The 16,963-nt window shown below is 45.6% G+C and overlaps 1 protein-coding gene and 1 non-coding gene across 7 annotated transcripts in view; both read right to left on the bottom strand.

Annotated features, from left to right (window-relative positions):
- Positions 1–4,845: 4,845 nt before the first annotated feature.
- Positions 4,846–4,917, bottom strand: trnae-cuc (transfer RNA glutamic acid (anticodon CUC)). Its single transcript has one exon. It is a non-coding gene; the product is annotated as a tRNA-Glu (tRNA).
- An 8,191-nt stretch (positions 4,918–13,108) lies between these two features.
- The window catches only part of LOC148142918 (uncharacterized), a 229,520-nt gene continuing 225,665 nt past the window's right edge, over positions 13,109–16,963 (bottom strand). For 4 of the 6 annotated variants that reach the window (XM_087973893.1, XM_087973895.1, XM_087973894.1 and 1 more), the window contains one exon: positions 13,109–14,662. In XM_087973893.1, coding sequence (XP_087830019.1) covers positions 13,237–14,289 — 1,053 coding nt within the window. In that variant the 5' untranslated portion in view covers positions 14,290–14,662 and the 3' untranslated portion in view covers positions 13,109–13,236. The other 2 variants (XM_087973891.1, XM_087973896.1) reach the window with 2 other exon arrangements.

Below are 16,963 nucleotides of genomic sequence, written 5' to 3'. Positions count from 1 at the left end.
AACTGGGAAGGAAGTGGGGCTGGAGGGAAGGCAGCTGGGAGTGCAATAGATAGATAGAGGTAGGGATTGATGGTGATAGGTCAGAGATGAGGGTGGAGCAAATAGGTGAGAAGCAAGGTGGACAGGTATGACAGGTCAAGAGGTTGGTGTCGAATTGGAAGGTTGGATCTTGGACAAGGTGGGGGAGAGGGAATTAGGAAACTGATGAGATCGATACTGATCCCATGTGGTTGGAGGGTCCCAAGGCAGATGATGAGGCGTTTTTCCTACAAGCGTCGGGTTGCAAGAGTTTGGCAGTGTAGGAGATCCAGGGCTTGCATGTCCTTGGTGGAATGGGAGGGGGAGTTAAATTGTTCAGACACAGGGCCGTCGGTCGTTTGGTTTTATTGTCCCAGAGTTGTTCCCTGAAACGTTCCGCTAGTTGGCGTCCAGTTTCCCCAATCTGGATGAGACCATATTGCGCGCAGTGGAAATAATCTTATAAATAGATTGCATAAATCTTAGCCTGCCAGAGTTATTCTCTTTAATTAAATTAAAGAATATTTTAATTAAATTGGGTCACTGCATGAAACGGTTTGTTGGTCAGATTTGAATCATCACTCCCAAATGAGACAATGCCATGAATATCAGTGAACTGCTGTTTTTGTTAAAATCCACAAGTTCTTGATGTATTTTCACAACTTACTGGTATTCACACCTGCACATTCAATGTCAAACTCTGACATCAGAAATGAAATTACAGCATTAACTTTGACTTACAATATTCGAAGAAACAAATTAATAGCACTCACTGAATACCAAGTCTGATTAATATGAAATTAAATTTGACCAAAAAAATATAAAATCAAGATGGGAGATAAGAAATGGGAGAAGTGCATTAAGGCAAGAAATGCAGCATCATAGAAGGTGCTCCTCCAGAGAGTGTATTTTACCAACTAGCACTGCTAAATATAAACACTCTGATATGATCCTCTGGTTTTAATGTAAACCATAACCCCATACAGTAGATACCATTTAAATGAGTTAAAAATACAATCCTTGATCAAACCCAGCCTGCAGCCTTACCGCCCGCTTCTTGGAGCTTGGACCTTCCTTGGGGGGGGGGGGGGGGGGGGGGGGTCGTTGAACTCCTGGGCTCCAGCTGCCACTCCTCCACTGAAGAAGCTTTGGGAAGCAGATGCAAAGGCAAGATACAGAACATGAAAGCAGCTTACGGAGACATTGAGCAATAGGGTCACATGGTTTTGACCCATCGATCTCTGGTTCATCTGCCCAGCACACTCACGCAGCACTACTCTGCTTCTGTGCTCCCAGAAACTGGATTGTGGATCAGTTTAAAGTAGGTCCTATATCTCTGATAACATCGATACACAAGGCAATGAAGAAAGTTTTCAGCACACTGGCCTTCATCAATTAGGGAATTGAGTATAGATGTTGGCAAGTTATGTTGTAGTTATACAGGACGTTGATGAGGCTGCACTTGGAATATTGTGATCAGTTTTGTCCCCTTGGTGTTCTGACTTCTGACGTCTTCAACTCTGGGTTTGTTTTGAACCTTGATGGGATACTTTGTGCAACTCAGCATGTTTAAACAGTATCTCTCAGAGGGATTCATTTGAAACTTTTCAGGAGGTGAGCTCAACAAGATTGAACTATTCACATTTACTTGGACTCTCTTTTAAACTTACTTCAGGACCAGTAGTCAGAGACACGTACAGCATGGAAACAGACCCTTCTGTCCAACTTGTCCATGCTGAGCTGATATCCTAAATTAATCGAGTCCCATTTGACAGCACCTGACCCATATACGCTGGCAGCTTATTTCATATATATACCACCCTCTGCATGAAGACGTTGTCCCTTTAATATATTTCACCTCTTACTCTAAACCTATGCCCTCTAGTTCTGGACTCCCCCATCCCAGGGAAAAGACCTTGTCTATTACCCTGTCAATATCCCTCATAATTTTGTAACTTCTATTGGGTCACTCCTCTGCCTCCGATGCTCCAGTGAAAACAGCCCCATCCTATTCAGCCTCTCCCTGTAGCTCAAACCCTCCAACCCTCAGCAATATTCCCGTAAATCGTTTCTCATAGAGAAGTTAGCGTTTCAGTCCTGAAGAAGGGTTAATACCCAAAACGCTGACTACTCCACATCCTGGTGCTACCTGGCTTGCTGTATTCTCCCAACCTCCTGCTTGCCTGCTACGGGTTGCAACATGTAGTGGCTCAGTGTTACCACTGCAGCCTCATAGTGCCGTGGACCCAGGTTTGATTCCAGCCTTGGGTGGTTGTCTGTGAGGAGTTTGCACATTCTCCCAGTGTCTGCGTGGGTTTTCTCTGGATGATCCTGCTTTCTTCCATAAACCAAAGATGTGCAGGTCATGTGGATTGGCAATGCTTAATTGCCCATGGAGTTAGGTACATTAGTCAAAGGGAAACGGGTCTGGATGGGTTACTCTTCGGAGGGTCGGTGTGGACTTGTTGGGACAAATGGCCTGCTTCCACACTGTAGCTAATCTCATCTGCACTACTTTTGTCACTAAAGAATGGCAGAGAAGACTTGACGGGCCGAATGGACTAACTTCTGCTCCGATGGTCTTGCGGTCTTAGGTTTCTCTGGAACATTTCATTGGCAATGTGCAGTCCCTGGCTCAATGAGCAGCAGTGTCCATTGAAAGCAAAGCTCATAGTATCGTAGAACTCCTACAATGTGGAACCAGGACCTTCAGCCCAACACATCTGCACTGATCTTCCGAAGAGTAACCTACTCAGATCCATTTTTCTACCCTCCGTATATTGCACACAGACCCCCTAGGGTGGAATTGATCCTGGGTTCCGGTGCCATGAGGCAGCAGTGCTAACCCTGAGGCACCATGGGGTTGTGGTTGTGGGGTGTAGGGGAGGCACTTGCAGTCCAGCAGAAAACAAAAACAGCTCACCTACTCTCCCACTGCACCCACTGTCAGAACTGGCAGAGGTTCAGTCCTGGGGTGTGACCGAAGGCAGCGTCACCAGTGGGATCTGATTGCTGGGAGCGCTGGTGCCCCCGCTGGTGCTTCCGCAAGTTGCAGGAAAACATGAACCTCTTCCCACAGTCGTGCCAGCTGAAGGGCCTCTCCACGGTGTGGACGGACTGGTGCCTCAGCAGGGCTGAGGAATTGCTGAAGGCCTTCCTGCACTTAGGGCAACTGAACGACCTCTCCCCAATGTGGACCCACCAATGGGCCAGCAGGTCGGAGGAAAGAGCAAAGCCCTTCCTGCACTGTGACATCTGGGCAGAAGAATGGCCTCTCCTCGGTGTGGACCCACTGGTGTCTCAGCAGGTGGGAAGAACTGCTGAAGGCCATCTCGCACTTGGGGCCGGAGAACGGCCTTCCCCGGTGTGGACCAACTGGTGCGTCAGCAGGGCAGAGGAATCACTGAAGGCCTTCCCGCACTCAGGGCAGCAGAAGGGCCTCTTCCCCTCTGCGGAACCATTGTGCTTCAGAACCCTTTCAAATTTCACAATATGCTTCTGATAGGAGGGAGACCAGAATTGCACACAATATTCCAAAGGTGGTCTAACCAATGTCCTGTACAGCCACAACATAACTTCCCAACTCCAATACTCAGTCAGAGGATGGTGAAAACTTACAAACCCTACAAAAAACAAGCAGGAAAGAATGGAGGGACAAACCGAATTTTTGAAAGTCAGCTTGGAAGCATCAATGAGAAATTGGCGCACTGGGTTTATTGGGTACCCGTTCTCCTTAAATACACTATATACGTATTCCTCTTCTGCTCTTCGTAGTTTCTCTGTGCTGCAGTGTGTAGTGGCTCGTTGAAATAATGTCCTGATGCAGCTTAGTTTGTGGGTGTTGGGATGATTGTTTCTATGGTTTCGCACTTGGTTTGTGTGTGTTGTTTTTCTGTCAACGTTAGTTTGAAGTTCCCCATTGACTGTTCGCTCTACTGTGACATCTAAGAATGGCACTTTGTTGTTGTTCTCCTCCTCTTCAAACCAGGAGCCCCCTTCAGGCCATAGTCTCACTACTTGGAACACCAATATACAGACTAGTCAAAGGCCTCCATTGAAGACTAAATCACCAAGTCGAAGATTCACACCACTCCATTTACTCCATCCAAGAATTGCTGAACACCAAAGACACCAAGATCGAAGATGATGGAATAATGTTGTGCTTTGGCATAACAGCCCTGTTCACATCCATTAACATCAACGTGACCAAAGAAAACTGAAGACACTACTCGAAGAACCAAAGTCACAAACACAGCACCAACTTCATCAGCAAAGATAGCACTATCCAGCTCGTGGAACTGTGCCTTACCACCCACTTCATATTCAGTAACAAGCCCTACAAACAAATCAACGGAACACCCATGAAACCACCAGTGTCAGGATTCCTAGCAGAAGCAATAATGCAGAGGCTCAAACCAACAGCCCTTCCAACGATCCAACCCAAACTTTGGGTCCGCTACAGTGATGACACTTTTGTCATCAAAAAATGAAACAAATTAGAGGAAACCTACAACACCATCAACAATCTCCTTACTGGCATAAAATTCACAAAAGAGGAGAACAACAACAAAGTGCCATTTCTCGATGTCACAGCAGAGCGAACAGTCAATGGTAAATTCAAAACAGCGTCTACAGGAAAACAACGCACGCGAACCAAGAACTTAACTACAGAAGCAATCATCCCTACACATACAAACAAATCTGAATCAGGACACTATTTCAACGAGACACGACACACTGGAGCACCCAGGAACTTCGAAGACCAATCAATAACTGTACAGCGCATTTAAGAAGAACGGGTAGCCAATAAACCCCACAGAAAATTGCTTCCCTGACCGGGAATCGAACCCGGGCCGCGGCGGTGAGAGCGCCGAATCCTAACCACTAGACCACCAGGGAGATGTCGATGCATGGTGTCAGATCTGCTAGAAATGACTTACCTGCCCGAAAATCGAACCTGAGCCGCGGTATTTCGAAGGCTTTCACCTGTGCATCCACCAATATCATTTCTTGTATCCATTGCTCCCGATGCGGTCTCCTCTACATTGGGGAGACTGGAGACTCCTCGCAGAGTCAAGTCACAGCGCTGAGGGAACATCTCCAGGACACCCGCACCAATCAACCCCATCGCCCTCTGGCCCAACATTTCAACACCCCCCCCCACCCCCCCCCCCCCTCACCACTCTGCCGAGGACATGCAGGTCCTGGGCCTTCTCCATCGCCGCTCCCTCCCCACCCGATGCATGGAGGAAGAACGCCGCATCTTCCGCCTCGGATACATTCAACCCCCAGGACATCAAGGTGGACTTCATCAGTTTCCTCATTTCCCCTCCCCCCACCTTACCTCAGTTCCAACCTTACAGCTGACCTGTCCTACCTGCCAATCTCCCTGACCACCTATCCGCTCCACCCCCCTCTCTGACCTGCCACCTCCATCCCCACCCCCATTCACCTATTGTACTCTTTGCTACCTTCTGCTCAGCTCCCCACCCCCCCCCCCCCCCCCCCCCCCCCCACCAATTTATCTCTCCACCCTGGAGGCGTCCTGCCTCTATTCCTGATGAAGGGCTTTTGCCCGAAACGGCGATTTTCCTGCTCCTCGGAAGCTGTTTGACCTGCTGTGCTTTTCCAGCACCACTCTGATCTAAACTCTGGTTTCCAGCATCTGCAGTCCTCACTTTTGCCGAACCAATAAACCCAGTGTGCCGATTTCACATCAACAAATTGACACAAGCAGACACAACGTGTGCAGAAACCCTAGCCACATTACTTTACATTAAAGACATCTGTGAAATGATGTCCAGACAACTCAACCCTCTCAGCATCATGGTAGCCCACAAACCTACCAACACACTTAAACAGCGGCTAATGAACCTGAAATACCCGATACAAACAACCCGCAAACGAATGTTATTTACAAAATACCATACAAGGAAATATATACATGAACTCTGCCGCACAGTTCTCTGTGGCAAGAAATGCTGGGATGAGATAAGGAATATTTTTTTCAGCCAAAACGAATCGGCACTAACTGGACAGCCATTTAAAATCAACGCTGTCAGGCCAGGATGGAAGATCCAAAGGGATGAACAGCTTTCTTATTTCCTGAAGATTTACAAAACTGAGACTGGGTTTTGGTGTTTGTTCCCTTTCCACTCCCAGAAGCCGCAGTGGTTGGGGCGGTGAGTTGGGGAAAGTGAAATGTGTCCATGAGCAGCGTGTGGGGCTCTTTCAGCTTCCCCTCCTCTGACAGCGCTGTGACGTGCCTTTGATGTTCTCAGGGACACTTACTGACGCGAGACAGTGAAAAGATTCCCATTCCTGCAGATCAGGAATTCAAACCGTATGCCGGCTTCAGGACAATGAGAAAGATTAATTGGGGTGTGTGAAGAAGCAGTGAGCTGCATTTCAAACAGGTAGGTGGAGTCACATACGTCATCCATTGCGCCCCCATGCTGCAGAGTTCTGACGTTAACACGGACATGCGCAGCAATGGGAACATTCACAAGGTGAACAGCCAAAGATAATCACCATCATTGCTTCTTCCATTGTCCCAACTTTGTGAAGCAGTATCTTGCATTGGGAAATAAAACACATTAATCCTCAGGTGCCTGCTTCATTTCGATCACGATTTAAAGCCCCTCACTGTTCTAGTCTCATTTCCAAACTCTTGGCTCATCGCCTCAAAAGCAGCTCTGTGGATATCTGCTTGTTCCACCCTAGCTGTATCCTTTACCTGGTCTCACCAACAGGTGACTCCAAACCCACAGCAGTCTTGTTGACTCTCTACTGCCCCAACTCTCCAACCACCCTCCCCCAGCAGATGGGCTGGGAGAATCTTACATGGAGACAGGGTCTGGGTTGAAATTGCTGACTGAGGCAACACTTCCTCTGGATTAAGGTTGTACCAAGGATCCAATTACAAAGGGACAACTTGGTGGTTACCAATAGTAAAGGAAGTGAGGTGGGATGGTGTTTGCGCGCATTGACCCAGAGTTGTTTAAAAAGCAGCTACGTTTTCCATGCCTTTTTACTGGGGGGAATCTGAAGCTGTAACAAAGTTGTCACAATAAAGGTTACCTGAACTTATCGTCGGGCTCAAGCTCTCATTAAAAGCTTTGAGCTCCAAGAGGTTTTTGTTTTAAAGCTGCTCATTTCTTTCAGCCTTCTGCACGAAGTTTCCAATGTCGTGTATCAGATGGAGCAGTGAATGAGGAGCTAGTATTGTTAGAAATTGTAAACTTTTCAGGACTGCAGGTAATGTGTTGTTACATCAGCATTTTAAAGTTTACTGGCAGCACTGGGCGATGTGGGCTGTATTCACGAGAAACAATGTGGAGTAGCTGGTATTGGACTGGGGTGTACAAAGTTAAAATTCACACAACACCAGGTTATAATCCAACAGGTTTATTTGGAAGCACTTGCTTTCGGAACGCTGCTCCTTCGTCGGTTAGCTGAGAGGTATGAATAAAAGTGACGGCTTGCATTTTCTTAAAACAAGGAAGGGCAGGACTTGTACAGTTAATGGTAGGGCCCTGCATCATGTTGTGAAACAGAGAAACATTGAGGTGGAGGGGCATTCAGATACATAGTTCTTTGAAAGTTGCATCATTGGTGGACAGGGTGGTTAAGAAGGCATTTAGCACCATTGCATTTATTGTTCCCCCCACTGCGTATAGGAGTTGGCCCATCATGTTGAGGTTGTACAGGATGTTGGTGAGGCCACTTCTAGAGTACTGAGTACACTTCTGGTCACTCTGTTACTGGAAGAATACTGTGCTGTACATCTCTATGACTCTATAAAAGATCCATTACAAATTTGATGGACCAAACAATTGCCTTTTGAGAGAGATAAACGAGAGGATCAATATTTAAGTAAACTTCCAATTTTTGTTCTCCTGCCAAAGTCTCTGTTTTGTCGGGGACAGGGTAAGCCAATAGACCTTGCAACTCAACCTCATCTTGTCCTCACCCAATATTTAAGGAAAATAAGGGATGATGAAAAATACTGGCTTTGCCAGTGATGCTCACAGTCCATGAACAAATAAAACAGATTAGGGTGCTGCCATCACTGCATGTGTCAGAATTAAGTGATCAGAAAAATTCTGAACTCACACTACACACAGTTTGCGCACAATGCCATCATGTCTACTAATTCTGATCATTTCAATTGATATTCAGTCTGTACCAAATTCAGAGCAGCCACGGTTTATGTTTCATTGGCAATTCTACATGTTGACTTTCTATTATCACAATCTCTTTGACGTTGTTATATGTATTTAATCTTTAGGTTGGTTGTGTCTTTAATTGTGAAACAGACTGAAAATTCACAACTTCACCAAATGCCAAAACGTTTTTATTTAGGATGTTTGGGCACTAGCACTGACAAATAAAATATCAAAGAAATACAAAGTTATCAAGAGAGATACATATCTTGTTTAATCAAATACATTGGCAGTGCAGAGAATTTCAGCAAAGTGCAATAAATATTCACTTTGTACCCCTTATTCAACTCATTCAAGATTTTCAAATTGAGCTTGAGGTAATTCAAGAGAAAATGGCAACATTCGTTTGTTAATACACTCACCATAAACTCTGATAAAAATAATCTTTCAAAGTCACAATGTTTAATCCCAAACAGAGCAATTAAGTGCAAAGTTACTTTCAACCATTTAATAAAACACTGCAAATTTTATTTCCTATGAAAGACAATTTTATAGTTTTGATAAGATCTTTACAAATATATTAAACAAAATAGCTTTCCTGTGTATCAATATTTACAACAGTTATGCAGCTATTATTCAGCAATTGACCAACTAATTGAAATAATTTCAGAATAAATTAGCTGCTTCATTATAATACATTAAGATATTTCAATAAAGTCATGAAAAGGAAATCTTTAACACAAAATTAAATAAAATACAAAACCATCTTACAGAATTCAATTCAAATCATATCTGTTGAATCACAAAAAGATGATGCTCAATGTACCAATGACAGACAATCACTGGTAATGAAGGAAAAACATTGTGAAGAACACATATATCTCAATTATATCTTAAATGAATATCTACTTTGTCTTGGACAACAATGACTGAAAGTTTTTTTGGCAAATTGAAAACTACAATAGCAAAGCTTTAGAAAATCCATCACTGAGCCCAACCTTCAATCAATGTTTTTTTCAGGAAATCCTTTTCAGATTTCAGGCTTCTCCAGCTACAATTAGCACGAAGGGAAAGGATGAGCAATAGCAATATCTTGGCTCTCACCCAAGTATTCTCTGAAGAAAAAAAAATGCATCTGGATGGGGACATGAATAAGGAAGGAATCAGAGGGATATGGGCCAAATGCTGGCAAATAGGTCACTAGGTTACTTTAGGATATCTGGTTGGCCTGGACTGAAGGGTTTGTTTCTATGTGCTCATTACAGATACTCCTCTTCTGTGATCCCCAATCATCTCCCCATACCAGCTGTACTTTTCATGAAATAATTTGACAATTGTTGACTTCTATCAACCTCTTCGATCCTGAGAAATGTCCTCTCTCTGCAAAATGTGGTTCACGTTGGCAAGTTCAATCCTCCTCCGTTCCTTAGGAATGCACTTTATAATGTGCAATGTTCTCAATAGCTGTTTAACATTCAATGGGGAAACTACTTTCAGTCCAACAGTTAGACAGAATTTCTCTGAAATGTTTATAGCAAATGCACTGTCCCACGAGAGCTCGTGAGGCCACAGTTAAAATGCTTTTAACAGCCTTTTCTTTAAATTTCCCTGTCTTCCCAGGATAGAAATTTTCTCCCAGAAATTATTTGCCCTGAAAAAAATCCAGCAGTAAAATGATTATGGAGCTATCAGTAAAAATGTCTCAGTTGGGGTATCCAAGGTTAGAAATGGAAAAACATCTCTCTTCAAGGTTACAGCTCAATTTGCCCTTTCAGCGTTCCTTGAAATTAAGGTGTTCCATCATAGTGTTTAATTATGATCCATTAAAAGCAGTATCTACTCTCATCTGAGTGCAGAACCAACTCAACTGACTGAACAAGCAAAACAACTTTTCTATATGCACTTTAGATGTGACATCCTCTCCCTCTCTCTCTCTGTTGACCCAACAGGATGACCAGGGCTAAAGAGTAACGATTGCTGATCTACAGTTTGCTTCTGCTGGTTAACATAAGCATTTAATAACTGCCAGCCTGGTCATCCCCAAAGTCAAAGAACAGACTGTTCACCTGTACCTGAGCAGAGGATAAATTTCACTTGGAACAGATCACAAAATGACAACTGTTACCAGTCCCACAACTCATGAGTTTCCATGGACAAAGTTAAAAATCACACAACACCAGGTTATAATCCAACAGATTTGTTTGGAAGCACTAGCTTTTGGAGCACTGCTCCTTCATCAGGTGGTTATGGAGAATGAGATCATGGTCACGGAATTTATAGTCAAAGGAGTCAAGTATTATGGAAATGTGATATATTAAACAATTTTAGATTAAATCTTTCATCTTTTAGAATGGGTTTCTGCTCTTTGGTATGTTAATCCCAGAGTTTGGTTTTAATTACCTTCTCAAGAATGCCATTGAAATGCAGAGCTTTTCGAAGAGAGGTGTGAATTCTGTTTGTGTCCCAATGTCCAGTCAGACTGACATTTTTCTTAGAAAAGCTCTGTACTTAGATTACATTCTTGAGAAGGTAAATTATAGATTAGGGTGGATTGGCAGTGCTAAATTACCCACAGTGTCCAGAGATGTGCAGGTTCGGGTGGATTAGCCATGGAAAATATGGAGTAAGGGGGTGTGTATGGATGGGATGCAGTATGGAGGGCCAATGTGGAATAGATGGGCCGAATGGCCTGCTTTCACATTGTCAGGATTCTGTGACCCTCCCCAACAAAGGCACATTTTATCTGCATCTATCCTTTCAAACCCCTTTCAGAATTCTACTGGTTTCACTTCTGATTCAGAGAGATATACAGCACAGAAACAGACCCTTTGGTCCAAATCATCCATGGATTCTCAAAGTGAACTCGTCCCACTTGCCTGTATTTGGCCCATAATCCTCTAAACCTTTCTTTTCATGTACCCATCGAAATGTAATTTAAACGCTGTAACTGTCCCTGCATCTCCCACTTCCTCAGCAAGTTCATTCCTCATGTAAACCACCCTCTGTCAAAACGTTGCTCTCCAGTTCCTTTTGCACCTCTCTTTTCACCCTAAAAAAATTCCTCCTACCTTTGAGCTCCCCTACACTAAGAAGACCCTTTCTATTCACCTTACCTCCACTCCATGATTTTATAAATCTCAGTGAGCGCACCCCTCAACCTCCTGTGTTCTCATGAAAAAAGTCCCAGCCTCTCCTTGCAACTGAAACCCTCCAGTTCTGGTAAATCTTTACCAAACCCTCTCTAATAGTATTCTTCCTCTTACAGGGTCACCCAGAGCTGTACTCAGTACCCGGAAAGTGGCCTCACCAACATTCTGTACCTCAACAAGATGTCCCAACTCAACGGTGTGAACAGTGGAGGCAATGCTGCTGAATGCCTTCTTAACCTCCCTGTCTAGCAATGATGCAACTTTCAAAGAACTATGTACCCTAACTCCCCCAATGTCTCTGTTTTACAACATGACCCAGGGCCCTACCATTAACTGTACAAGTCCTGCCCTTCCTTGTTTTAGCAAAACGCAACTGCTCGCTTTTATTCATACCTCTCTCATACACACGCTCCCTCTCTCAGTCACAAACATGTACACACACCCCACCCCCTCGAACACTCTCTCAGGCTTATACTCCATCACACTCACACTCTACCAAATGTTCACACAGTCTTACGCACATTCGCATGCACAAACTGACATGCACACAATCACACTCTCATGCACACATATGCACAACGCTATGGGGTGAATTTGGCAGAATTATATTTGCAGATACATTCAATTTTGCTCAAAAAGCACAGAATCTTATAAATTTCTATTTTGGAAATAGAACCAGTCTGATTCAAGATTGGGATACTGATAGACTCGAAGCTCACACCTGTAATGCATTGTCTGAGCTAAGATATCACTTTTTAAAAAAAAACCATAAGTCATCTCAAGACTATGACTTAAAAGTAGTTCTGGGATTTACGTATTAACGAACTAAAACCTGCAACCCATTCTAAAAGATGAATGGCTTAACAGCACTCTAGGTTTGTTCAATATATCCTATTAGTTGCATGACACTGTGATTTTTGCAATAAAATATGTGTCTTATGATCCTGCTCCACAGCTACCTGATGAAGGAGCAGCGCTCCGAAAGTTAGTGCTTCCAAAGAAACCAGTTGGACTATAACCTGGTGTTGTGTGATTTTTAACTTTATCCACCCCAGTCCAATGCTGGCATCTCCACATCATATCTCGCGAACACAGCGCACACCTTGGTGCTGCCAGTAAACTTTACAATGCCGATGAAATGACGCACTCTACACTCCTGAAAAATTTACAATTTCTAACGATACCAGCTACTCATTCACTGCTCCATCTGACACACGACATTGGAAACTTAGTGCAGGAGGCTGAAAGAAATGAGCAGCTTTAAAACAAAAACCTGTTGGAGCTCAAAGCTTTCAAAGTCTGAGCCCAGCAGTAAGTTCAGGTAACCTTTATTGTGACCCAACTTTGTGACAGCTCCAGATCACCTCAGCAAAAAGGTGTTGAAAAAGTAGCTGCTTTTTAACAGCTCAAGGTCAAAGCACAGCCCCCCCACCCCACTTTCTTTACTATTGGTCACCACTGACTTGTCCCTTTGTAATTGGATCCTTGGTACAGCCTTAACCCGGAGGAAGTATTGCTTCACTCAGCGATTTCAACCCAGACCTTGTCTCCAAGTAAGTTTTTCCCCGCCCATGTGCCGGGAGGGAAAGAAGTGGGGCGAAGCAGGTGGACTCAACCACACTGCTGTCGGTCTGCAGCCACGTGTAGGCTAGACCAGGTAAAGGATGCAGCTGCGATGACTGAGTGAATCCTTCCACAACAGCAGTTTCCTTCCCTAAAAAGGACGTGACTGAATCAGAATGGGGCTTCCCCCCCACCCCACCCAATGGTTTCATTGTTAAATTCTGACCTCCAGATTTCTGACCGAATTCCAAATCCGCCATCTGCTGCGGTGGGATTCAAACCTGGGAGTTCCAGAACTGGGTTGGTAGCCCAGTCCATATTGGTACTCGATAGTCGCTCCTTCAATCCCCCTGCAATGGCACGTGAACTCCTTGGTGCCTCCGCAGGGTGGCTGCCCGGGTAAAGCCCTTCCCACATTCGGGACAGCTGAAGGGCCTCTCCCCCGTGTGGACCCGCCGATGCTTCACCAGGGCGGAGGAATCGCTGAAGGCCTTCCAACATTCGGGACAGGGGAATGGCCTCTCCCCCGTGTGGACACGCTGGTGTTTCAGTAGGGTGGAGGAATCGCTGAAGGCCTTCCCACACTTGGGACAGATGAAGGGCTTCTCCCCCGTGTGGACCCGCTGGTGCGTGCGCAAGTTGCCCATCTGAGTGAATCCCTTCCCACACTCAGGGCAGCAGAAAGGCTTCTCACCTATGTGGATCCGCTGGTGGATCAGCAGGACCGACGCCTGGGTAAAGCCCTTCCCACACTCGGGGCAGCTGAAGGGCCTCTCCCCTGTGTGGACCCGCTGGTGCTTCAGCAGGGAGGAGGAATTGCTGAAGATCTTGCCGCACTCTGTGCAGGGGAAAGGCCTCTCCTGTGTGTAGACCCACTTGTGGGTCTGAAGGGCAGAGGAATCGTTGAAGGCCTTCCCACACTCGGGGCAGCTGAAAGGCTTCTCCCCAGTGTGGACCCGCTGGTGCGTCCGCAACTTGCCCTCCTGAGTGAATCCCTTCCTGCACTCGGAACAAGGGAATGGCCTCTCCCCAGTGTGGACCCGCCAATGGGTCAGTAGGGTGGAGGAGGTGCTGAAGGCCTTCCCACACACAGTGCAGGAGAACGGCCTCTCCCCCGTGTGGACCTGTCGGTGGGTCTTTAGGTCAGAAGAATAGCTGAAGTCCTTCCCGCAATCGGAGCAGCTGAAGGGCCTCTCCCCGGTGTGGACCCATCGGTGCCTCAGTAGGGCGGAGGAATTGCTGAAGGCCTTCCCACACCTGGGGCAGATGAATGGCCTCTCTCTGGTGTGACTGCGCCGATGTATCTCCAGGGCAGATGGAGCACGGAAGCCTTTCCCGCAGTCGACACACTTCCACGATTCCTCCACGGGGTGGGATTCCTCAGGTTTCTCCATGGCCGAAGCTTCAGCTGTACACAAATGCGTGTAGAGCCCCTCCTCACCGTGAATTCCTCTTTCCAGGCTGTACAACTGTTTCTGGCTCCACACTCAGTGCGCTGCCAACAGTAGGGTCACTCACCCAGACCCACCGATGCTGAAAATGTACTCAAACAGGAACCAAAAAGCTTTGCTCCTTCTCACAGAATAACAGTCAAACATTGTTGCAGTCAGACATTGACAACAAAGTGAGGACTGTAGTTACTGGACAGTCAGTGCTGGAAAAGCACAGCTGGTCAGACAGCATCTGAGAAGCAGGAGCGTCGACGTTTCAGGCATAAGCCCTTCATCTGTTAATTTTGAAACTTCCGTCCTCAGATCGCCAAATACTCTGTAAAAAGAGATTACAAAAGTCATCAGTGTCAGTCCAGGGTAGAAATTCAGAACAAGCATTTCTACTTTCTTTTCTTTAGTTATTCCACAAAATTGAAAGCACCATCTCACTCTCTCTCTCTCGGTTCTCACATTAACGTCTCTGGGAAGTGGGGGGAAAGGAGACATCAAAGCATTAACACCGACACCAGAGAGAAACTGTACATATATTAGTAGAAAGCCAGAGTCATAGAGATACACAGCACAGAAACAGACCCTTCGGTCAATCTCTTCCGTGCCAACCTGATACCCAAAATCAATCTAGTCCCATTTGTCAGTACTTGGCCCATATCCCTCTGAACCCTTCCTATTCAAACACCCATCCAGATGCCAGCATCCACCATTTCCTCTGGCAGCTCATTCCTTACACACATCACATTCTGCATGAAAACGTTGCCCCTTAGGTCCCTTTTAAATCTTCCCCCCACCTTAAACCTATTATCTTCTGGTTCTGGACTCCCCCATCCCAAGGTAAAGACCTTGTATATTTACACTATCCATGCCCCTCATACGTTTATAAAAAGTCTGTAAGGTCACCCCTAAGTCTCTGGCGCGGGAGGGAAAACAGCCCCATCCCATCCCTCCTCACCCGGGTAATTAAGACACATTCCTGAGTTTGCAGAGTCTGCCCCCTCCCTGGAATCACTCCAGTTGCTCGAACTGAACAGATTTTACCCCCACTCCCTCCCAGGATGAAGGGTTGCCCAGAGGGAGGGAGTTTCACTCTGAAACGGACAGGGCCACTTCCGCGTTATGACGTCATAGATGAAGCGAGGGGGCGGGGAAAGGCCGACAACAGCTCCGCGCACTGCGCCTGCGCAGCCCTGCAGTTTGCAATTGGGTAATCCCTTCCTTTCAGAGAATTCCCAGAGTGTGGAAACAGGCCACTCGGCCCAAGGAGTCCATACCGACCCTCCGAAGGATAACCCACCTACACCCATTCCCCTAGTGCTCTGACTAATGCACATCCCTGAGCACTATGAGTAATTTAGCTTGGCCAATCCAACCTAAACTGGACAAAGTTAAAAATCAAACACCCAACAGGTTGATTTGGAAGGACTGGTGTTAACAGCGGTGCTCCTTCATCAGGTGATTGTGGAGAATAAGATCATAAGGCACAGAATTCATGGAAAAAACATTACAGTGTCCTGCCACTGAAATGATATATTGAACAGACCTGGATTAAGTCTTTCATCGTTTAGAATGGGTTGCAGGTATCAATAATATGTAAATCCTAGAACTTCCTGTCAGTTATGTGTGTGCATGCATGCATGAGGGAGAGAAAAAGTCTCTTTCCGTGCTGTATATCTCTGTGTCTGTACGATAACAAATGCTTTATTTACGTTGGTGTAAATATTGTTGTAAATCATAGCTGGGTGCTCATAGTTAGATGTAAGGGAGAGAGTATTCCTCAAGTAGGGCAGTATAAGAATCCTGGGAAATCTCTATTTCTGGTTTAGTTCCTAATGAACAAACATTTGGGGGTAGCATGGTGGCTCAGTGGTTAGTACTGCTACCTCACAGCACTAGGGACCTGGGTTTGATTCTGTGTGGAGTTTGCACATTCTCCCCGGATCTGAGTGGGTTTCCACCGAGTGCTCCTGTTTCCTCCCACAGTCCAAAATTGCGCAGGTCAGGTGAATTCGTCATGCTAAATTGCCCATAATGTTAGGTGCATTAGATAGGGGTAAATGTAGGGGAATGGGTCTGGGTGGGTTACTCTTTGGAGGGTCAGTGTGGACTTTTTGGGTGGAAGGGCTTGTTTCCATACTATAGGAATCTAATCTAATTAAGCACGAGCACCTATATATTTAACTTTGTTTCATTTTTCTTGTTTGATTCCATGCTATGACTACACTCTTGTGTCTGATTGGTTTGAGAGTCTGGGAGATTGTGGGTTGGGTCTCAATTCACAATGTTTTATTGTTCCAGAAGGTGTAAAGGGGTGGGGGTGGGGTCAAAGCTTCAGCAGAAATCCAGCAGAGCTGAGAGCAGACCCACATTTTACTCTGTTGGAACAGGAAAATCAACAGAGGACAGAGAAACCAGGACCTGAAATCCGAGCTGACACCAGATTACCCTGTGATCAGTGCTTTCATTAGCACCTCTCCCATTGTCTTACTTTCCATTTGACTACCCCCCTCAATTTTCAGGATCCAATCCTTGTCATTCTGAAGCCATGTCTCCATTAGGAGTCACAGATCATAATTATTCTCTTCAATGTGTGCAGTCAATTCATTCGCTTTTGTTACTATGCAGC

Source organism: Chiloscyllium plagiosum, unplaced genomic scaffold, assembly GCF_037043375.1.
Source record: "Chiloscyllium plagiosum isolate Xiang-an unplaced genomic scaffold, Cpla_swu_hap1 HiC_scaffold_27, whole genome shotgun sequence".
In the NCBI taxonomy this organism is placed as follows: Eukaryota; Metazoa; Chordata; class Chondrichthyes; order Orectolobiformes; family Hemiscylliidae; genus Chiloscyllium; species Chiloscyllium plagiosum.
Note: the sequence above shows the minus strand (reverse complement) of the source record. Positions and strands in the feature narration are given on the sequence as shown.